General features: G+C 46.5%; 1 protein-coding gene across 3 annotated transcripts; it reads right to left on the bottom strand.

The window, feature by feature from the left end:
* Window positions 1-2,810: 2,810 nt before the first annotated feature.
* Cpt2 (carnitine palmitoyltransferase 2) lies at window positions 2,811-23,382 on the bottom strand. Of its 3 annotated transcripts, none has more exons than XM_052717864.1 (5): window positions 23,074-23,381; window positions 14,954-15,034; window positions 12,306-12,412; window positions 5,344-6,648; window positions 2,811-3,399 (listed from the first exon to the last, which is right to left on the bottom strand). In XM_052717864.1, the coding sequence occupies exons 1-5, from the start codon at window positions 23,223-23,225 to the stop codon at window positions 3,053-3,055; spliced, it is 1,992 nt and encodes a 663-aa protein (XP_052573824.1). In that variant the 5' UTR covers window positions 23,226-23,381; the 3' UTR covers window positions 2,811-3,052. The 3 variants fall into 3 exon arrangements, with proteins under 3 accessions (XP_052573824.1, XP_052573825.1, XP_052573827.1); XM_052717865.1 differs by lacking the exon at window positions 23,074-23,381 and adding an exon at window positions 15,616-15,886; XM_052717867.1 differs by having other exon boundaries at window positions 3,233-3,399; window positions 5,303-6,648; window positions 23,074-23,382.
* Between the last annotated feature and the right edge of the window lie 286 nt (window positions 23,383-23,668).

The raw sequence follows: 23,668 nt of genomic DNA, 5'->3' as shown, positions 1-23,668 counted from the left end.
GACTTGGGGAGTATCTTTTGTTGCTTCTGGGTCCCTCCCCTCCTTATGGTCACCATATTCCTCCCAGGGGTCCAGGTTTGGGGGTTCCAGGAGGGGCTCTGTATTACTAGTCCTCTTCCCCTTTTGGCCCCTTAGCCATAGAAAACATCCAGTCAACACCTCCATTTTCCCATCTGTTTCATCTAGTATTCTTGCTGAGTCAGGAATGCTAATGCCAAGGCCATGAGACTCATGTCTCTTTCTCATTGTTACCACACACACACACACACACACACACACACACACACACACGGCCACAGTCTCCCTCTGGGCTGTTCTCACCCTGCCTCAGATAGATCTTTTATTACTCATAACAGCTGCTTGCTGATACCTCCCCCCCAATGTGTATTCCCAAGGCTTGCAATGTCTGCTCTAGACCTTTGGCAGTCCTCAAAACATCTCTATACATCCAGTGAAGACCCGCACTGTCAAGCAGGTACAGTACTTCCTTCATACCACCTGGAAGAAGCCTGCCATCCTGGGATTTCCCACACTGACAGCTCCTGCCCTGCTGGCCACACCTAGTTACACATCTCACTACTTTTTGCACTGCCCATGTCTGGGCCACAATTCCCACAAAGCCTTATAGGAAAATACCACCATGTCAAAATTTCCCCCACAAATACCCTGTTTTAGTTAGGGTTTCTATTGCTGTGAAGAGACACCATGACCACAGCAACTCTACACAGGAAACATTTGAGGTGGCGGCTTACAGTTCAGAGGTTCAGCCCATTATCATGGTGGGGAGCACAGCAGCATGCAGGCAGACATGGGGTTGGCTACATCTTGGACAGAAAGAAACAGGAAGTGGATTGACATTGAGCAAAGCTTAAGCAAAAGAGACCTAAAATCCTGCCCCGACAGTGACCCTCTTCCTTCAACAAGGCCACACTTCCCAATAGAGCCGCACCCTATGAGCTTATGGTGGTCAGTTTCATTCAGACCATATACCCCACCCCGATTCCCATGCCCCACTTCATTTGCTTGTCTCATTCCTCATGTCAGGGACACCATCACTCTTCCCAAACTCATCCGCTGTTTTGTCATATCCTGACGACTATGCCAAGTGTTGCTAAAATGTTTTGCCAGGGGGAATGGAAGCCACCCTACCTACCCTTTCTAAGGTCCCAATGACAAACAGAAGCACAACTCCACCAAAGTTCACTCTGAGGAACCAATGAGTTTACTGGGCTTTCTTACAGCACACAGGTGAGGGGTACTTACAGGGGTGGGCACTTCTCCCCTAACCAGCCACCCCTGGAAAACTTTACCCACCAGCAATCAGAGCATCCCCGTAGCTGCACAGACTGAGCCGCCATCCCCACCCTACCCAAGTCTTCTCTGGCCTAGATAAGCCCCGTCTCAACTTCTGGCCCATCTCCCTGCTACCACATGCCCAGCAGCCCTGCTGCCACTGATGCCCCAGTCACCATGATGGGCCATACCCTCTCAAACTGAGGGCCAACACAAATCTTTGCTTAAGTCGCTTTTTATCACAACGACAAGAAAAACAACAAATACACCATCCAAGCCCCCATTTTATCATGAGTCTAAGACAAGAAGACAGGCTAGGGAGAGTGACAAAAACTGTGATAATCCGTATGCACCCAAGGCACTTCCAGAGCAGGCGCCTGGACCCAAGCATTGAGTGTGACTTTCAGCCTCACACGATTCAGTGGGAGCACGAGTCTTAGCCAGCCATGCTACAGGAGACTCGGTGTTCAGATGGAGTCAGACGCTCCCTAGAGAACAGATAAGACATCACCGCAGACAATGCAGAGCACCCATGTGCCAGCAACTTTACCCAAGTTCCAGCCAATCCTTATACGAGTCTCTCACTATAGAAACTAAAAAGAGGACTAGATGAGGGAATGAACGAAAAGTGATTCATGAGGGACCGGTATCAGAATCCAAATCTCAGCTGTACCGAGAACTCAATAGGATGCCACTGGAGATAGCAAGATTATATACAGACAAAAAGACACACATGAGCGCGCACACGCATACACACACACACACACACACACACACACACACACACACGGCAAATTTCCCCTTTTTCATGTTATAGCAGCATCCTAACAAATGGGAATAGAAGAGCATCCTAACAAATGGGAATAGAAGAAAATCAGTGCTCATTTCCCTCAGTGGATATGTTTTTTACTACAAAATATATACATGTGCTGCTACCTAAAGTCATAATCAGCACACAGGCTTCAGCCAGTGAAACATAAGCCTATAGAACTGGAATTCCTGGGCTGAAGAGATGGCTCTGAGATCAAGAACATGTACTGTTCTTCCAGAGGACCCAAGTTCAGTTCCTAGCACCCACATCAGACATCATAACCACCTGTGACTCCAGTTCCAAGGGATCCGATGCCTTTGGCCTCTGCAGGTATCTGCACTCACATGCACATATCCACATGTGGACACACAAACACACAATTAAAAAAATAAAATAAATTTTTTTTTAAAAACAAGAAGTTATCTTCTGGCTAGAAAAGAATAAAATAAAATAAAAAAATAAAATTCCACGCCATTCGAAGAGCTTCTACTGCAGCTGGCCTGGGTGAAGCAAGCAGCTTAGTCCATGCTTAGGAAGCAGTGATTTCAAACAGGCTGCATCCCAGAGACGGGGCAAGCTTACAAACAGGACCCGTGTCACTCCAAGATGTGGGGCCCCACGGTCACTATGCTACCTAACCATGCCGCTGGAAGGAAAGTTCTCTGGGGGATTCGGAAACAAGGTGGGATAAAAAAGGAATCGTATCTCCAAGCAACAACTGAGCTTTATTTCTGTTTAAACGATAAATACATGAGTTAGTTTTCCAAACCCCATCTCCCGAACAAAGGGCTTTAAGCAGAATCTCTCATTGTCTTCAGCTGGAATCTTCCAGTTCACACCTGTAGCACCGGCTGTTCCAACACCTCAGGACTAGTTTTGTTAGGCACAAAATAGTACCTACCGGCTACATGGACACCCATGTTCATGATGAGGGAGAATGGAGGCTTTTCACCCACCGAGAAGCTCAGTTTTGATGGCTTTGCCTTCTAAGGTGTCGAACATGTCTTCCAGGCACTTCTGGACACAGTGGAGGAACTCCCGGGCATTGCGTCCTGTGTAGGAGGAGACATTGCAGCCTATCCAGTCGTCATGGACCATGTATGCGATGCCAAAGCCGTCAGGGACCACGGGGGCAAAGCCACCGAGGCTCACTGCTGGGCTGCTGAGAGTGCTCGTGGACAGGATGTTGTGGTTGATCTGCCTGTATGCAGGATCCAGGTAGAGCTCAGGTAGGGTGACCCCTCTGGCTAGTGCCAGATACCGTAGAGCAAACATGTGTCGATCAAAGCCTTGGCCTGTCAGAGACCAAATGGAAAGACGAAGTCTCAGGATCTCACCAGTGAAGAGGACATAGCAAACCCTGCAACCATGGTAGGAAGCATTTTCACACAAAAAGTGGGAGAAGGGTCTTTTCTAGCCCAGCATGCATGCCTCCAGCTCACCATGCCTAAAACTCTATTCTCAACTGTTAACAGATGGGCTAAACATGAGCCTAAGATGAAAGTATGATGCTAAAAACACTGATTTGGTACATGCCTGTAATCCCTGAACTTGGGAAGCTGAGGCAGGAGGATTGCAAGTTCAAGGATGGCATTGACAACAATGGTGAAAACCATGTATTAAAAACAAACAAAAGGGGTTGGAGAGACAGCTCAGCAGTTAAGAGCATCTGACTGCCCTTCCAGAGGTTCTGAGTTCAATTCCCAGCAACCACACGGTGGCTCACAACCATCTGTAATGAGATCTGGCACCCTCTTTTGACCTACAGGCATACATGCAGGCAGAACACTGTATACATAATAAATAAATAAACTTTAAAAAAACAAAAGGCCATGAATGGTGGCATACACCTTTAATATCCCAACACTCAGAAGCAGGAGAATCTCTCTGAGTTCAAGGCCAGCCTGGTCTACATAGCAGTTCCAGGACAGCCAGTACTGCATAGAGAAACCCTGTCTCCAAACAAACAAGGGCTGGAAAGTTGGCCCAGTGGAGAATTTGTTGCTTTTACAGGTGACCCAGGTTCAATTCTCAGAACCCCCATGGCAGCTCACAACTGCCTGTAACTCCAAGTCTAGGAGATATGATGCTCTCTTCTGACCTCCACAGACATCAGGAATGTACATGGTGCACATGCATACACGCAGGCAAAACACTCATACACATAAAATAATAAATCTAAAAAAACTTAAACAAACAAAAGACTGAATCAGGCCATCAGAGTCAAGATGGTGTGAGGAGAGATGAAGAGAACATCGAACTTCCCAACTGGAACAAGGCTCAGTGGGTAAGGCCCAGGCTCATTCCTTAACACACACACACACACACACACACACACACACACACACGGTTCATTCCTCAACAACATGCGTGCACACAGGTACACAGAGGTAAAACTCCAAGTTCATGTGTAAAAGACTGACTGGGTGGAACAAAGTGGAAAAAGCATCTACCCAGGGTTCTAATCACAGTCTTGCTGTGTAACACTGGGCAGTGGCTCAGCTTCCTAACTTCAAAATGGAGACGGAATAACTAGGTGTCTCGGTACCTTTTAGTCCCAGGGCTGTTAGTGCTACATAACAGGACTGGGCTGTGAGATCCTCTCCAGGTCTTGAATTCTATCACAAAGAGTTGAAGAAAAATGAACCTTCAAATTGTGATGAACGGACCTGGAGAAATGGCTCAGCAGGTAAGAGCACTGACTGCTCTTCCTGAGGTCCTGTGTTCAATTCCCAGCACCCACATGGTGGCTCACAACCATCTACATAGGATCTGATGCCCCCTTCTGGCATGCAGGCGTACATGCAGATAGAGCACTCATATACACAAAATAAAAAAATCTTTAAAAAAAAGTTGTGATGAGCTTCTGAGATGACCTATTTACAGAGAGCCAACACTGTAGCTGAGGTGAAGTAGGAGGGGCAGGCTTAGAAATCCTAAACTGCCAAAAATGTGTCCATGACCAATAAGGGGCAAGGGAAAAATAAAACAACAACAAAACCAACCGTTCTCACAGCTGAAAGAGACCTTAAATGGGGAGAAAGTTCCCCATAGCCGCTTAGATTCTGACCCCCAGTGGCTGCTCTGGCTGTTGCGACATGGCTAGGGTAGGAGAAAAAACGTTTTGGGTGTAGGGAAGTGGGTTAAACCAAGTGATGGGTAGGGATCAGAAGTGGGTGGAATATCACTGAGGCTCACAGAGGCAACAAGACCCACGGTGTTCTCCCCCGCTGCCTCACCCATCGCTGCCTCCTTGGTCAGCTGGCCATGGTATCTGGAGCACTCAGCCATCATGTGCTGGAGCTCGCCCACACTGTGCTTGGAGGGCTCCTTGACAAATGCCTCAGAACACCTCTTAGTAAAGATGGAGGCTGGGCGGATGGTCTCAGTACGGCCGTGCTTGAAGGCTGCGGTGCTGCAGGATTCATAGGTAGCCACTGTCTGGCCGTACTGTCGCAGGAACGCCATCTGGAAGGCCAGCTGGGCCACTGCATCAGGACTCAGCTTCTGTTTCTTCAAGAATTCCTTGCCACCTCTATGAAACTGAATGGAGTCAATGGTGAGGGTTTTCGTGGTGGCATCAAACTTTTCCTTAGCAGTGGTGATCCCAGCCTTTAAAGCATCGCTCAGCTTAAAGCTGAGTTTCTGCACAGACACAGAGGAGTCGGTGGCGGCTGGCTGGCTCTGGGGAGTGATGGCAGGGGTCTGGGTGCTGTCTTTGAACACTTCGTTGAAAAACCTAAGCACCGCGACACCATCCCCCCACGCATGCTCAAAGTGGATTGCAGCCGTGCCATCCTTGGCTACGATGAGGTTGAAGGACTTATCGAACCAGCGGTTTGTGCCGTCACCATGCAGCATGGAGTGGGACAAGTGGACAACGTCCTTCATCGGGAAGTCATCTAGGCAGAGGCAGAAGACAGCAGAGTCCACTTTCCTCAGGGTTTCCTCGTTGCCACCATGCACCAGCTTCTGTCTGAGCTCTGCCCAGACATCTCGGTTCTCACTGGTCAGATATGCCAGGGGGAACTCGGGCACAGGGCTGCTGTCTGAGAGAATGTACTTTAGATGTGCCTGAATTTCTGAAGGGCTCACAATGTTCCCATCTCGATCAAGGACATCAAAGACATAGAAATTTCCTTTTCTTAGCACCAGGAGGTGTCTGGCCTTGGTATCAGTAAAGAGTTCATCACGACTGAGTTTGGGTAAACGAGTTGAGTTGAAAAGCCGAAAATACTGGGACATATCCAGGGGGTACGCATTGACCAGGTAGGCTCCATACCAGGACAGGGAGGAAGGAACAAAGCGTATGAGTCTCTTGAAGGCGTCCGTGTCACTTTTGGCGGGGTTCAAGTGGAATACTTCTGGCTCAAGAAGGCCAGCCCGAAGTGTCTTCAGAAACCGGACAGCAGAAACAGTCATGTTGGTCGCCCGGGTGAGCTGGTCGTTATACTCAGACTTCGGGTCCGGATTGAATGCCATGAATGGATTAAAGTTTAAAACAACAGAGTCTCGAGCAGTTAAATACATATCAAACCAGGGACCTGAAAAAGAGAAAACATAAAAGGCTAATGCAATCCCTAAAAATAAAATTTAAGAAAGAAAAGAATTCCAGCTCAGGTATAGGAAATGATGACATCAATTCAAGAAGGTGATCATATTGGTTGCCCAACAATTCATGCTATATTAGCAGGATCACAGACACGTGGTCTTAGGCATCCGGATTCTGCTACTTTCAGTAACGGTCTGAGGTTCCCCCAGGCTGTAGCTGTATCCGTTCTTCTCTTTTTACTACTGAGTAATGTTCCGTCATCTGGATAGAGTACGTTTTGTTTATCCACTCATCAGGTAATGGACATCTGGGCTCTTTCCACCACTTAGCTGTGATATTCCCATGAACTTTTATACAAGTTTTTGTGTGGACATATGTTCTCATGACTTCTTTTATAATTTATTTAAATTTATTTTATGTACATTGATGGGAGGGTCTCAGCTCTCCTGGAACTGGAGTTACAGACAGTTGTGGCTGCCATGTGGGTGCTGGGAATTGAACCCAGGTCCTCTGAAGAGCAGCCACTGAGCCATCTCTCCAGCCTCCTGTTCTCATTAAGGATATACTTAAGCTGCTAATATACTGAATTAATATAATTAATAATTAATATACTTAATGCTCTGCTAAGTCTTTTTATTTCTTATTTTATTTACTTTTTATTTGAGACAGGGTCTCTTTATGTAGCCCCAGCTGTTCTGTAACTCACTCTGTAGACCAGGCTGGCCTTGAATTTACAGGGATCCGCCTGCCTCTGCTTCCTAAGTGCTGAGAGTAAAAGTGTATGCCACCATGCCAGGCTTCTGCTAAGCCTTTTGAGGAATACCCACAAACCCTATGTTGCTACAAGCTGAAAAAAATATATGAAGTAGGAATTCAGCTGATTATGACAAGGCTATACCTGGAGGAGTTAAGAACTCTTCCAGAGGATGAGGCCAAGGCTCAAGGGGTCTCGGTAATATTAGCTTTCATTATTAGCCGTTTCCTGCTATGAACTTCTCATGTGCTATTGTGGCTTTTCCATCTTTCATTGGGCACAATTTCCCCTATACAATTCAAGTATTTGTATAACTTTCTTCAACTGTGCTAACAACAAACACAGTGAAGACCCCTAATTTCACGCCTTTCTGTAATTATCGTCATTAGCAGCATCTGGTCAGGACATTCCCCAGACAGACGAAAGCATCTTATCTGAGATACCTCACAGATTCTCTAAGAACAGACTTAAGCATCCAGACTATCTGTTGGAGAAGGCCTGGCGGATGTGCTAATTAAGCTTAACTTTCTCCTTTCCAAAGTCTTATCTCTAGTTTTAGATCTACCTTTAACAACTAACTCAGAACTAAAGGGTTTTTACTTACAGGTACATCTAGCTGTGACGGAAGTTGCCTAGCCAAGTTGCCTAGCGACCAAGCACACTTCCCCCACCCTGCCAGAAACAGCAAGAGCAGAGATAGCTTGGAGAGGTAAGGGCTAAAGAGATAAAAGGCAGTTTTATTGATAAGAGATAAGAAAAAAGAGAATGGAAGAACTAGATGGGGAAGAACAATCTAGGAGTGCTAGAAGAGAGAACCAGAAGAACGAGACGGAAGATGAGGAAGAGCCAGGTGGGGAAGAACAAGATGAGAAAGACCAGGATGAGAGAGGAGATGGGAGAGGAGCTAAGATGGAAAAGAACTAGATAGATGAGAACCTAGATGGGGCAGAACTAGATGAAGGAATTAAGATAGCACTTAGCAGATAAATGTAGAGAGAACCAGGCAAGAAAGGAGCTAGGCATGAGAGCAGAATAGAAGCTATGTAGAGAGAGAACTGACTCAGAAGAATAAAGTGAATGGTCTAAAGAATTTCGTGTATGTAGATTTATTAGTGAACCCCTCAGATTAATCCGCTGTCAGTAATGTCTCTTCTGGAACTCTAGGTGAAGGCTATTGAGAGGCTGGACCCCAATAGCTTTCTTTACTACATGAAAGCTCCAATTCCCACATCTTCAAAAGCAACTGTTGGCTGGGCAGTGGTGACTGGCACATGCCTTTAATCCTAGCACTTAGGAGGCAGAGGCAGGTGGATCTCTTCGAGTTCGAGGCCAGCTTGGTCTACAGAGCTAGTTCTAGGACAGCCAGGGCTACATGGAGAAACCCTGTTTCAGAAAAACAAAAAAACAAAAAACAGGCAACTGTTATTATGTGTGTATCTTTTTGATGGCCCTAGATAGGGTCTCACTGTTGCCACAGCTGTCTCAAATTTGCAATTCTTCAGCCTTCTAGGTAGTTAGGATTACAAAAATCTCAAACAACCCAACATTAAGGTCAAGAGAATGAGAAAAGAAAGACTGGAAGTGTGAAAGTATCTAGACATTTGGTAATGCCCCAAACAGATATGAGAAAGTCAACCTCAAACTGGCAAGAAGACATGAAACAATCCAGTTTACACAGCTGACCTTCCAGAGGAGCTGGCTGGAATGTTATCATTACATCCTTGCCAACCACTCTGTAATCCTTCCTCACTCATGCAGGATTTGTTCTCTCCATCAAGATAAGCTGGGAGACAGACAACTGAGCTCACCGACCTCCCCACCCCACTTCTCCACACTGCACCCAGTGAGGGGTTACTAGAACCACCTTCCTAGGGAATCCCGTCAGACATGGCCACTAGAGGCACCCAAGGCAACAGCTGAACCCAACCACAGAAGAGTACCGTCTAGAACTGACCAGCCCCACCCTGTTCTCTGGTCCAGAGAACACCTCCTGCATCTGTAAGACAGGAAGGAAGGACAGACGATGCAGCATCTAAAGAAAGAGGCAAACCAAAGGGAAGTGAACTTGGAGGAGAGAGAGTATGAGAAGAGTAGAAAACTAGCCCGGTGGTGATGGTGGCCGCGGCGGCGGCGGCGGCGGCGGCGGCGGAGGTGGAGGCGGTGGCGGCAGAGGCAGATGGCGGCGCACGCCTTTAATCCCAGCACTTGGGAGGCAGAGCCAGGCGGATCTCTGTGAGTTCGAGGCTAGCCTGGTCTACAGAGCGAGATCCAGCCGGGCGGAGGTGGCGCACGCCTTTAATCCCAGCACTCGGGAGGCAGAGCCAGGTGGATCTCTGTGAGTTCGAGGCCAGCCTGGGCTACCAAGCGAGTCCCAGGAAAGGCGCAAAGCTACACAGAGAAACCCTGTCTCGAAAAACGAAAAAAAAAAAAAAAAAAAAAAAAGAAATACAGAGCGAGATCCAGGACAGGCACCAAAACTACATAGAGAAACCCTGTCTTGAAAAACAAACAAACAAACAAACAAAAAAGTAGAAAACTTTAAAAAATTCTAAAAATAAACTTTGAAAAATAAACCTTCACCAAGGGCTTGGTAAGGCCACCTGCTGCCAAACCTGATGACCTGAGTTGGACCCATGCTGTAGTAGAGAACCAACTCCTACAAGCTGTCCTCTGGTATCTGCATGTGCATGTGCACACACACACAAAGTAAATATTAAAAAAAAATTTAAATACTAACCAAAAAGAATTGGTGGAGCAGAGAGAAGTGGAGAGCGGAGACCAGGAATTATAAATTCAATAGAACAGTTGAAAGATAAAATAAATTGGCAAAACAAAAGAATAAGAGATGAAAAATATGAGAGGAATAAGAAAAGGAGAGGACTAGGCTCAGAACATGCACATCCAAATCAGCACAGAAAGAGGGGAAAAAATTGTAAATAGAAGAGAAGAAATGAAACACATAAAACAACACATTATCCCCAAACAGAAGAACTTGAGTTTCTGTAAGAGGTTTGAGTCAGCGGCTCAGTAAAGATGAGTAGGAACAGACATACACCGAAGTACATTACACGAGCCGGGCGTGGTGGCGCACACCTTTAATCCCAGCACTCGGGAGGCAGAGCTAGGAGGATCTCTGTGAGTTCGAGACCAGCCTGGGCTACAGAGCGAGATCCAGGACAGCCAGGGCTGTTACACAGAGAAACCCTGACTCATATGAAAGAGAAAAAAAGAAAGGAAAGAAGAAAAAACCACTAAAGGATGAGATCATTGTTAAGCAGAGAAAATGAGAAGGTGATAAAGGAGAAACAAGCCCAGAGGACCACATGACTCAGACAACAACAGCATGTATAGGATTGTGTCACTATGAACACTAGAAACAGTTGACCAGAACTGTAACTATATTGTGCAAATGAGGGTATGGGGGCAGGTGTGTGTAAAAAGACTGCTAGAGTCTACCCTTTGTTAATGAGATGTCAATTATAAGTATAAAATTTAGAGGTATAAGGACCTGAAGAATTAAAGCTGGATGTGGTGGTATCCAGTCCTTAGGAGGCAGAGGCAGCGGGATAAGTCCAAGGCCAGCTTGGGTTACATCCTGTGTCAATAAATAAATCAATAGTCAAGTGAAAAGCACAAAATTAAGGAGAGTCAGGCAACTGCTGTTTATCCAATAAGTCTTATAGTACAATTTGATTAAAAAAATGTATATGCATGTTAGTCTGCATTAGTGTATGTGCACCACATGTGTGCAGGAACCCCCAAAGGCCAGAAGAATGGGTTGGATCCTCTGGAACTGGAGTTACAAGCCGTTTTGAGCTACTTCACGTGGGTAATGGTAACCAAACTCAGTTTCTCTCCAAGAGCAGTAGGTGCTCTTAACTGCTGAGCCATCTCTCTAGCCTCCTGTTTGGCTCTTTAAACTGTATGTATGATAGATAAATTATACACTGTGGGCCAGGAGAATGGCTCAGAGGGTGAATGTGCTTACTGTCAAGCTGACAATCTAGATTTGGCCCTAGGAGCCCACATGGTAGGAGGAGAGAACTCACTTCTGTAATCTGGCCTCTCACCTCCACATGCATGCTGGGACACATGAACCCCCACCAAAAATCAATAAATGTATAATTTTGAAGAAACTATATTATGATAGGTAGAGTTATAATCCCGGCTACTGGAAGCAGAGGCCAATCTGGATTACAAAAGGGAGACCCCCATCTCAAAACCAATAAAACTCTTTTTTTTGTTTGTTTGTTTTCTTGAGACAGGGTTTCTCTGTGTAGCCCTGGCTGTCCTGAATCTAGCTCTGTAGATCAGGCTGGCTTTGAATTCAGAGATCCACTTGCCTCTGCCTCCCAAGTGCTGGAATTAAAGGAATGCACTACCACCACCCAGCCAATAAAACACTTTGCAAAAACCCCCAAATTTTAAAAAACTGTAAGAGCAGGGTGGATGCCGCTAACTCTAGACAGAAGACGAAGAGAACTGAGTTTCATAGACCAGCTGCTCTACCTGAATCACAAAGGAAGTATCTGCCAGTAACAAAATGTAAATGAGAACAACACGGACAACCGACTGACTGACTGAAGCAAGACGCAGGCAGGTCGGCTGAAGCATGGTTTGCCTCAGAGTGGCACGTAAGATATCTGGGGACAGGTGGGCCAGTGAAGGGACAGAATGACACTCAAGACAACAGGACTGACTCTCTCATCTTTTCCAGACAGAAGAACCAGTCAAGTTCTGCTTCAACCCTGTGTGCAGCGAAGGCGAGCCACTGGTCTTGGATGCCAGCCCACACCTTCTTAAGCGCAGGGAATCACAGGGCCTCCCTCCATGTCCTTCAGGAAGGGGAGAGCTGAGAAGAGCCGCTGGGGAACAATGGAGTCCTGCCATCCTACCTGAGATGTAGCTGGTGTGCTTATTCTGCTTATCCTGAGCAAGCAGGTGCTCATGCAGTTCCTTCCCGATGCCATTTTCAAAACTCTTACAAAATTCCTCTGTTTTCCTGGAATGTTCAAGAACAGAGAGATAAAACCAGGGTGGGGAATACATGATTTTCAGGTACCTGACCGGCGGGAATTCACACTCTGGGTTCCCAACATACATATATATACACACACACACACACACACACACACACACACACACACACACATATCTCAGAACCTGGGAATAAGATCAGGAAATATCTGAAGAACACAAATCAACCTAAGGAATACACCTCGGGAACTGGAAAGGTCAAAAGTGAAGGACACTAGCCCACTCGAGCACATGGCTATCAGGTTTTGCCCTTCTTCCCCATTCCCCCTGCCTTGCTAAGAACCATTAGATTACATTTCCTTCTTTTTTTTAAATTTATTATGTATACAATGTTTTGCCTGCATGTGTCCCTGAAGGCCAGAAGAGGGCACCAGATCTCATTACAGATGGTTGTGAGCCACCTTATGGCTGTTGGGAATTGAACTCAGGACCTCTGACAGAACAGCCAGAGCTAACCTGTGAGCTGTCTCTCCAGCCCTAGATTACATTTCTAAAGCTAAGCCCTAAATTCTATTCCCTAATTTAACCTCTTCTTCTGAGGCTGACCACTGCTATCAAAGTATTATAAGTTCAGCAATCAAAAGCCTCCTTTGGCTCACCTAATTAACATGCCCAATTAAAATTAAACACCACATCCTAACACAGGATTTCCCCTTTCATCTTTATAAATTGCCATTTTCCTATGTGCCACGTCGGTCTCCTCTCTATCCAGAGGCAGTCCTTTGTTCCTCCAGGGCAAATACCTCTGCCCCTCTCCCTGTCCCCTCCCTCATCCTCTATCTCCTGTCTTGGTCTCTTATTCCCTGCTCTTTGTCCCTCGAGGGCAAATAAATCTCCTTGGTGCTAAGAATTTGGCCTCAGGGGTCCTGAGCTGATACTCTTCCTTTCAAAATGTACCCCATAAAGCCACCTGTCCACAAGGAGGCAGTTTGGCATGGAGAAAAGCTTTGAAGTCAGAAGGGACCAAGTTTGAATCCTAGCTCTGCCACATTCAAACTGGGTGACTTTGGACAAGTTACCTAATCTCTCCAGGTCTCAGTTTCTACATCTATAAAAGAGAGATGATAATGCCATCTCAAGGATTTAAAAACATAACACTAAGGACTTAGGATAGAGGGAAGTACCAGGCAGTAACTGGAAGCCAGGGCTTTGTTGCCACGTTAAGAGGAATTGTAGGTGACTATTTCAAAGCAGAGGCTAGACTAGGAACAGTTCATCTGTTTCTTTCCCTGCACAGTGAAGGACTCCGTGACTCTAATGACAATACCAGAATCTGTATAGAAACTTCCCAGTATGGGAAACAGCACCAACTGTACCAGGCTACAGGCTTTGATGCGATCCACATTCTGACAATACCCAATGTCCTCCTCAGAGTCTGTGCTACACTGGTTTCCTAAGAATACTCTAACAAGTACCACGAACACAATACAGCTTAAAACAATAGGATTTTACGCCGAGCAGTGGTGGCGCACGCCTTTAATCCCAGCACTCGGGAGGCAGAGCCAGGTGGATCTCTGTGAGTTCGAGGCCAGCCTGGGCTACCAAGTGAGTCCCAGGAAAGGCGCAAAACTACACAGAGAAACCCTGTCTCGAAAAACGGAAAAAAAAAAAAAAAAAAAAAAAAAAAACCAATAGGATTTTACATTCGTGGTGGAGTACACCTTTGATACCAGCACTCTGGAGGCAGAGGCAGGCAGACCTCAGTGAGTTCAAGGCCAGCCTGGTCTACACAATGAGTTCAGGACAGCCAGTGCTATGTATCAAGATCTTTACTCAAACAACAACAAAAAACAAACAAACACAAAACCCCAAGGTTATTCTCTGGGAGTCCTGGAGGCTAAAAGCACAAAACCAAGGTGTCAACAAGATGGTGTTCTCTCTGCAGACCATGGAACAGAATCTGTTCCATGCCCTTCTCTTGGCTTCTGGTGTTGGGAACACCCCTCAGTGTTCCTAGCCTGTGGACACAACACTCCGATCTCTACTGAGCCCCTCCTGGCTGTCACTGGCTCTCTTCTTATAAGACATCAGTTGTGTTGGATTGGGACTTGTCCAATCCCAGAAGAACCTCATCTAAACTAATTACATCTTCAACAACCTGATTTCCACATAAGGTTACATTCTGAGGTTCTAAAAGGGCATGTTTGGGGCACAGTGTCTAGTCTGGTTAACATCTTCAGAAGCAGGCTCTGGTCTGCCATATAATCTTTTATGGACCTTCCTCCCCAGCACACAGGCCTTTTGAATATGACCAGTACCAGGCAGCCTCGCAGATATGCCTTCCAAGATAAAGCACAAACATGCCACTAGTCTTATAAACCATCCTGGTGAGTCTAGTTAGAGGGCTCTCGCCCCAGCTTGATTAGTCCTTTGTGAATGAAGACCCAGTTCCTGAACTTGCACAGATATAAACCAGTTCCTTGTCGGTTTGGTCTGTGACCACTCCTTGCTAGCCTCCCTTGAACCCTGCCTGCCAGCAATGGTTTCCAGGATTCTCAGGGTTTACCTGAACTGGCTGTCACCCAGGAGAGGCTTCTGTGCACTGAGGTATCGCCTCATGGTGTCTTCAAGTTTGGGGATGGGCAGCCTGCGGGGAGAGCAAGGTCAGTGTGAGGCTCACAGTATGGGAAGACACCAAGAAGCTTTACAAGTCAAACTAGTAAACCAACTACTGGGTAATTCACCCCCCTAAAAACAAACAAACAAAAGGAAAAGCCAGTAACAAGTCAGAACTGATGGACGGGCTTGGACATAGGTCAGTGGTAGAGAGCACTTCCCTAGCATGCATGAGGTCCTAGGTTGATTCCTCGCTCCACAGTAAAAAAAAAAAAAAAAAAAAGAGTAATCAGAACTGATGAATTACTGTTGCATCAACGGTTAAGTCTATTCTAAGTAAAATTATTATAAAATATTTTAATGATAATAATAGATTCAAAACGGGAAAACAGAGGCTACCCCAAGCATTCTTGTCTCCTGGCCACAGCTACAGTAACTGCTAACACTGTACAGCACTAGGTCCTACCCTTTGACTGAACATACATTCCTACCACCCAGGACGCAAAGAAAAAAAGCTTTATTTGTAAGACATTCTTGTGCATTTTACAAAAGAGAATCACATAAGAGTGAAACAAAGCTGGGCGTGGTGGGGCATGTTTTTAATCCCAGTACCTGGGAGGCAGAGGCAGACCTTTGAGTTCAAGGCCAGTCTGGTCTATATAGAGCGTTCCAGGACAGCCAAGGTGACAGAGAGAATTCCTGTCTCAGCTCAATATGGAGGCTACAATTGAAAGATAGAAACTGATCACCAGGCGATGGGCAGCACGAGCATCTGATCAGGAGTCACCAGGCAGCCCCATGTGCTCAAACACCAGCAGGGGCCCCACTGCTGACTGACTCCAGCAGTGGGTTTCCCAGTGGTGGCCATGATGGTGAGCACACTGGTCCAATGGGGAAATGAACAGCAGACAGCATGGCTCTTCTCTGCCATTTCAATAGTTTTACTGAAAAGTACACACCCTGGTATTGACACAATAATAGCTTACTTTTCTTCTACCATGATGAAATTAACAGTTATATGCAAAATACTGAACTGTATCAGTCATTCAGGAAAACTGACCCATTATCCCACAAAGCATAGCTCGGTTTATGATATACTATATTGCATTCATTTATTTTTGAACGCATGTTTATCTGCAACTTGATGATAAAAATAAGTACAAATTATTTATAGCCATTATGAACTTATATACTCCAAGTAACCAACCATTCAGGACACTTAAGTCTCACTGACTTATACAGGAAGTTCCAAATACCACCTCAGAAACCTTATAATTATAAATTTTATTACTTATATTTCTTAGGCTTTAACACCAAGGGGATTAAGGAAAGTTTTTCCTTTTTTTTTAAGGAAAACCCTAAATCAGAAATGGCAACCATTTGTTAAAAACAACTCAATAAAACTGCCTTTAATCCCAGTACTCAGGAGGCAGAGCCAGGCAGATCTCTGTGAGTTCGAGGCCAGCCTGGTCTACAGAGCAAGATCCAGTACAGGCACCAAAACAATACAGAGAAACCTTGTCTTGAAAAAACCAAATAAAATAAAATAAAATAAAAAATAAAAACTTCTTAATGATCAATTCTGGCCTGACTAAACTTTCTTCAGTGAAATAAGGACATTTTCAGAGTAATGACTTTGTTTTTAAGTTACTAATTGCATAATTCAGGCGTTTTCTGTTGCTGTGACAAAAGTCCTAAGCAAAATGACTTGGGGGAGGAGAGGCTTGTTTGGGCTCACCCCAGGAGAGCTACTGGGACAGACCCCCAGTTGTAGCACCTGCTGGGTTCTGCACTGTATAAACACTCCGGCCAGTTTCCAGCCGGCATCCAGCCGGCAGCGGGATGTCAATGAGTATGAATCCACGAAGATCTTATAGAGAAGGCCCTTTCCACTCATAATTCTTCCTGTAGAATTTCTTCTCTGATCACTACTAGTACATGGGCCAACACAGGGAAGGCTTTTGATAAACTTATGTTGGATGAATTTGCTTACTACTTTCTCTCCTACCCAGCCTTAGTCTGTTCTAGGCTATTACAACAATACAAGGTGACATCATTTACAAATAGAAACTTCTCATGCTCTGGAGGCTGGGGAGTCTGAGAAGGCTAGACTTTTCTTATTATTTAGAGTAGCTTTAGGTGGCCTAGAACTCACAGAGATCCACCTACCTCTGCCTCCCAAGTGCTGAGATTAAAGGTGTGGGCCACCTCACTTGGCAGAAAGCTAGACTCTTGAAGGCCATCTTGCTACCACAACATGACAGAGGTAGCAGCACATGGGCCACGGAAGGCCGAACTTGCTTCGTTGTTGTTTGGGGGACAAGGTCATGCTATAAAACCCAGGTTAGCCTAGAACTCATGACAATCCTCCTGCCTCGGCCTCCCAAGTGCTGAGGTTACAGAGGTGAGTCACTATGCCAGTTCAAATGCTATTATAACAGTTACTCCCTCAATATTAGCCTGCTCCCAGGAAGAAGAACCAATCTCCCGGTTTTTCTTCTATTAAATTCATAGGCAGGAGCCAGCAAGAGAGCTCAGGGAGTAAAAGCGTTCACCCCCAAGCCCAATGACGTGAGTTGGATCCCCATGGACCCACATGGTGAAAGAGAACCTGCAATTTGTCCTCTGACCTCCACACATCCACCACAGCACGGGAATGCCCACACAACACGTGCGTGCACTTGGGTATACACACACACACACACACACACACACACACACACACACACACAAATAAGTAGTTCTATTTTTTTAATTTAGTGGCAGTTCTTACTTTCTTACTGATTTTTCTTTCACTAGACTGTGAGACCGTTAATGGATGCCTGAAATTGTCATCACATAGAAGAATGGTTAGAAACCCTCTCCTTAGCCCACGGGTTCTTACACCATCATCTGTTTCTTCCCTCCTCTCCCCTCACCCTAAACATCCGAGTCTCCTCAGGACTGTCTATGTTCTAACAGTTGATTACTCTAATTGGACCATTTCAACCTTTCCAGACTCCTCCAAGCAGGAAATAGGGGTGGAACTGGAGCAGCATGATCCTGACAACTGTGTTAATTCTCGTTAGAGACAGTATGGCATGCTGGAAAGTGTATGGATGTTGCCATCTGACAACCCTGAGTTCAAACATTAAGTCTCCCTCCAGAAGGAAGGTCAAGGGTTAAAGTGGTGTCAGGCAGGATGGGAGGTGTCGAATTAATGACAGGGTTTGACGGGAAAGGATGAGGAAATGAATTTGACAGTGGTGATGGGTGGACAATGCTATGAACATGCTGAAAATTATATACGTGAAAACAGTGAATTCTGGGATGGCAAGATGGCTCAGTTAGTAAAGTGCTTGCTTAACAAGCTTGAGGACCGAGTTTGAGCCCCCAGAACCACTTAAAAAAAGAAGCCAGGTGTGGCAGCCTAGGTGTAACTCCAGCACTACATGTAGCTGGAGACCGGATGCTTGGGGTAGCAGACCAGTCAGCCTAGACTACTATCTCGTATAATGACTGTTTTTAATTGTCTGTCAATTGACACATTCTACAATCACGGGGGGGTAATTTCAATGAGGAACTGTCTGAGTTGGGCTGGCCTGCAGACACGCCTGTGAGGAATTTTCTTAGTTGGGTTAAGAGGTGGGAAGACTCACCCTGAATGTGGGCTTACGGCCTCCTGGTCAGACCTTAGGAGACCCAGTGAAAACCAGTGAGACAGGAGTCTTGGAATTTCTAGCAATGGGCAATCTTCATTAGCTGTGGTCACCAAGAGATGTGGGTGTGAGCTCTGTCTCATGTGCTGGCTCCCTTTCTACAACCATGAGGAGAAAACCTGCTTGAGAATGAAGTCACACAAATGAAGAGGTCAGCAGGAAGGCAAAACAGCATCCATATGGATTCTGGAAGCCTGTGTCAGCTCACAGATCTCAAGTTACTTGAGCCAGTTTAACTGACTTTCTGCAACATGTACAAAAACCCTTATTATAACAATCTTCTTTTTATAGAGTGTTCACCAACCATTCTTCCAGTGACAAGGTCAAGACAGAGAGCACCTGGTCTCTATGCACCACCCTGGTTTCCTCCACATTGCTCAGAAACCCCAGAAGTGGCTGCTGTGGGATGGGCTGTATGGCAAATGTGTTGCTGATTGGTCAATAAATAAAACACTGATTGGCCATTGGCCAGGCAGGAAGTGTAGGCGGGACAAGGAGGAGAATAAAGCTGGGAAGTGGAAGGCTGAATCAGAGAGACACTGCCAGCCGCCGCCATGACAAGCAGCATGTGAAGATGCCGGTAAGCCACGAGCCACGTGGCAAGGTATAGATTTATAGAAATGGATTAATTTAAGCTGTAAGAACAGTTAGCAAGAAGCCTGCCATGGCCATACAGTTTGTAACCAATATAAGTCTCTGTGTTTACTTGGTTGGGTCTGAGTGGCTGTGGGACTGGCAGGTGAGAGAGATTTGTCCTGACTGTGGGCCAGGCAGGAAAACTCCAGCTACAAGTGGCTGCCAGTATACAGCAGTTCCTTTGGCTCCTTTGTGTGACTCACCAGGCCTCAAAAGAGGTAGAGCTAGCGTCTGGAGAGACACTCACAGCAATTTCATCTTAACAGTGTGTTTTCCTGTTCCACCCCCCACCCCCCAAACCTCCCCACCCCCCCCCACCCCGTCTAATAGTCGTTACTAGTTGCCCTAATAAAGGAGACAGGAAAATGCTAAGCAGATTTACCTCCTGTGTAAGGTACTGAGTCACCTACTCTCATACCCAGTCTGCCTCCCAACAGCAGGGACTTTGGCATTCTTCCTGCAAGAAGACAGCTAAAATGCCTTCCCTGTCGCCAGGACCTAGTTAGAATTGGGATAGTGGTATGGTGTTCACAAGAGTCATTTGGGAATAAAGTTATTCTGGAAGTCAAGAAGACTGGTGCTGTGGAATAATCCTCTTGTACACTGTAAAAATTTGTCACTTGAATTGGTTTAATAAAATGCTGACTGGCGCCGGGCGGTGGTGGCGCACGCCTTTAATCCCAGCACTCGGGAGGCAGAGCCAGGCGGATCTTCGTGAGTTCGAGGCCAGCCTGGGCTACCAAGTGAGTTCCAGGAAAGGCGCAAAGCTACACAGAGAAACCCTGTCTCGAAAAACCATAAAAAAAAAAAAAAAAAAAAAAATGCTGATTGGCCAGTAACCAGACAGAAGTATAGGCAGGGTGACCAAACTAAGGATGATGGGAAGGAGAAGGGCAGAGTCAGAGAGTTGCCAGAAAATGCAGAGAAGCAAGATGAGAATGCCGTACTGAGAAAAGGTATCAAGCCATGTGGCTAAACATAGATAAGAATTATGGGTTAATTTAAGTGTAAGAGTTAGCTAGTAACAAGCCTGAGCTATTGGCCAAGCATTTGTAATTGATATTCAGCCTCTGAGTCGGTTATTTGGGACCAAGCAGTTGGGACAGGAAATGTCTGTTTACAGACTGGCCTGAAAGACATGCCTTTGGGGCTCACAAATTAGTTTCTACCTGTTACCCTAGTGGCCTGGTAAACGCTGCCTCTCTGCTCATTCTGTTTTGAACACGTGCTATCACTGGAGGTGGTTAAAAGAAAAGCAACAGAAAACTGGCATTTATTACGGATCCACTGTAGATCAACTACAACTCCCCATGAGGTCCCTCCCTGCTAAACATTCCGGCCCAGTCCCAACAAGGTCTGAGTGGTGAAGCTTTGTGCTAACACCTGCTGCAAAGCTCTCAACCTCTGTGTACAACACTGTTTGAACGCCTTTTCCTGGGGTGCACCTCTGCCCCTCCTCTCACCTGGTAAATGTCAGATTCCAGCTCAGTGTCATCTCCTCTGTAAGGCTTCCCTCACTTATGCAGACACTGTTGCTCACACAAGGCAACAGTTCTCTTCTAGTACACTTTAGACATGCAACAGATGTCTGTTTACCAGTTACAGTCCTTGTGGGTGCCTACCGAGTGCCAACTCTGCCAAACCCTGCACAAGGGCTTTGGGTGTGTTTAATGCTAATTACTCCCTCTGGATCTGAAGTTACAGGCAGTTGGGAGCTGCGGGATGTGGGTGCTAGGAGGTGAACTTGGGCCCTCTGGAAGAGTAGCAATCACTCTTAACCACTGAGTCGTTTCTCTAGACCCCAGTTATATACATCTTAGCATATACAGGAACAACAAAACCCACAACTTAAAAAACAAAACAAGCAAATGATTCCTACTAGTAAGCGTCCCAGGCCAATGTGGCTAAAAGGAAGCAGTGATAAGAGGAACAGATTAGGGAGTGACAATGATTTTCCCTCATCCCAGGCATCTTATCTCAAGTACCTCTGATAGTCCACAGAACTGGGTGTGGCCATTCACCTCACAGATGACTGTAGCTCTTTAAATGTGCAAAACTATAGCTCTAGTGGCAGATACTGAAACTAAGTTCTACTGAACACCAAGGTCAGGGCTCCTTGCCCAATGTGATATCAACATGAGTGTCCAAGAGAATATATTTTACTAGCCCAGAACTGCTGACACAGAAAGTATCTCATCTAACTCCCACTTCTAGATGATGCACCAGGAAATTTGGCTGCTCCATGGAGCGAGTACAGTAGTAATGCATTTGTTGTTTTTTGGGGGGGAGGGGGGAGTGGTTTTTTTGCTTTCAAGACAGGGTCTCACTATGTACCCCTGGCTGTCCTGGAACTCATTATATAGAACAGGCTGGCCTTGAACTCAGCCTGCCTCCACCTTCTGAGTACTAGGATTGAAGGCACTGGCCACTACACCTGATGAGTAATACTGTTTCTACTTCCAGATCTTACAGCTGTTTGTGCTGTGGAGGAGACTAAATTATCTTGAATATTCTTACAGGTTCCCAATTCTAAACTGCCAACAGTCCATCTGATCTTAAACCTGGGTGAGGCTGAGGCCTGCCTCCAAGTCAGAACCATCTGACTCAGCAAATATAAAGAGGCCTTCCCAAGTCCTCACCTTTCCCCTACATACTGGTGCAGCTCACACGGGCTGTCAGGAGCGGCTAGGTTATACCCTCTCCCCCATAATTACAAAGACCCTTTTTCTTTCCCCCATCCTCCTGCTGAATTCGGATAAGCTCACTGCAGTTTGCCTCACATGTCTGCACACTCACGTTCCTGCTGAGAAGGCAGAGTGGACAGATGACACTCGGTTAAATAACTGCTGGACGTGGAGGAAAACACAAACCCCACGGCTGGGAATAGTACCTTGGTACAACGTCTGTCTTTTCCTGGATGGAGCAGGAAGCCCTGACCTCCAGCTCCTGGACCGGAGGATCCCTGGAGGCTGGACCAGAAGGATAGTGAGAAGGGATTCTGAGACAGGTTTAGAGTTTGATTTGCGAAATAAACAGTGAGCCCGGAAAAGACAGTTTAGGCTTGGCTTAGAGTGAAGGTAATTTCTATTATTGGAGTAGATCTGGCAACCCAGATCAAAGCTGAGAGATCAAAGAGGAAACTAGACACCAGATTTAAGGAAGTACTGGCTCTAGGGGAGAGGGACATTTATTAGGGCTGTTCTGGTAGGTCAGATAGTCTGGGTGAGGTGCTGGGGGCCACCCGAAGGGGTGCTGAGGAAGGGTTTGGTGGGGATGAAAAGTTTCTAGGTTAGGACTGATCTTAGAAGTTAAAATGGGGAGTGGAAATTGATAAAGGTGTGCTTGCAGCAACAGATGAGGCACTAACAGAGCAGGATGCTGGAAGAGGAGTGGGCTGAGAGGTCTCAGCAAGTGGCAAAGAAAGTGAATAGTGGAAACTGACCTGAGGATGACCAGTGTTGGCTACCCGAGTTGGAAGGTGGTTAAGTGTGAGAGGCTCAGGATAGCTGTCTGAAAGATCAATGGACAGGGAGTTTGTAGGATTCAAGATGAAACTTGTAGACAGGAGGATTGCGGAGGGGACCTTAAGGTTTCTGAGTCTTCGGAGACAGGGAATTCTCAAAGCCTCCGACTTTCCAAACCCGGGAACGTGGCTGCCTATAGGGCGGGAGGTCGCGGGATAGGGGGACCACAGGGAGATCAGTGCAAGTCCTAAGTGCCAGGAGGCTGGGCTCACCTGGGCAGGCTATCCTGGTAGTGCATGGTGGGCACGATGCTGTGCTGTAGGTACTCGTCGGGCCCCGAGCTGGCACTTATGGGCCGACTAGAGGCTCCCAAAACAAGCGCGGGGCCCCGGGGCCAGGCGCGCAGCAGCAGACGCGGCATCATCGTCCCGGGAGGCAACGGCGGCTCGGGAACGCGGCGGCTGAGGAAGTTCCCAAGCAAGAAGGCCGCTGCCCTCAAGGCCGGGGACACCGTGTCAGGGACTTAACGTCCAGTTCATCTCGGCCCACAAGGGCACTTCCGGGCACAGACAGGAGGCGGACCCGCCCACACTCGGCCCTCTCCCAGAACCCGCCCACATTGTGGCCACGCCCACGAGCGAGCCACGCCCACCGTAGCCGGAAGCGGTCTGTACACAGTAAATCCGGCTTCTTGTCCCGGGGCAACTGGGAATACATTCTGAAGCAGTCCTCCTTTCCTTTCACAGAACTAGATAGAAATCAGAGTCAGAGAAAAGAAACGCTGAAACCTGGCACCTGTCAAGGCTTGGTCTCCAGAGACCGAGAACATTTCAAACTTCTATGTCTTCTAAGGAAAGAACACGATCA

This window comes from Peromyscus californicus, unplaced genomic scaffold (assembly GCF_007827085.1).
Source record: "Peromyscus californicus insignis strain IS unplaced genomic scaffold, ASM782708v3 Scaffold_5__1_contigs__length_169319896, whole genome shotgun sequence".
In the NCBI taxonomy this organism is placed as follows: Eukaryota; Metazoa; Chordata; class Mammalia; order Rodentia; family Cricetidae; genus Peromyscus; species Peromyscus californicus.
This window is presented reverse-complemented; position numbering and strand designations above follow the sequence as displayed.

Coding starts and splice junctions, on each gene's coding strand:
- Cpt2 (XM_052717864.1), bottom strand. CDS start 23,225: ATGATGCCGCGTCTGCTGCTGCGCGCCTGGCCCCGGGGCCCCGCGCTT. Junction 15,035..23,073: donor TACCAGGATAGCCTGCCCAG/GTGAGCCCAGCC, acceptor CTCTCCCCGCAG/GCTGCCCATCCCCAAACTTG. Junction 12,413..14,953: donor CTGGGTGACAGCCAGTTCAG/GTAAACCCTGAG, acceptor TGAACATTCCAG/GAAAACAGAGGAATTTTGTA.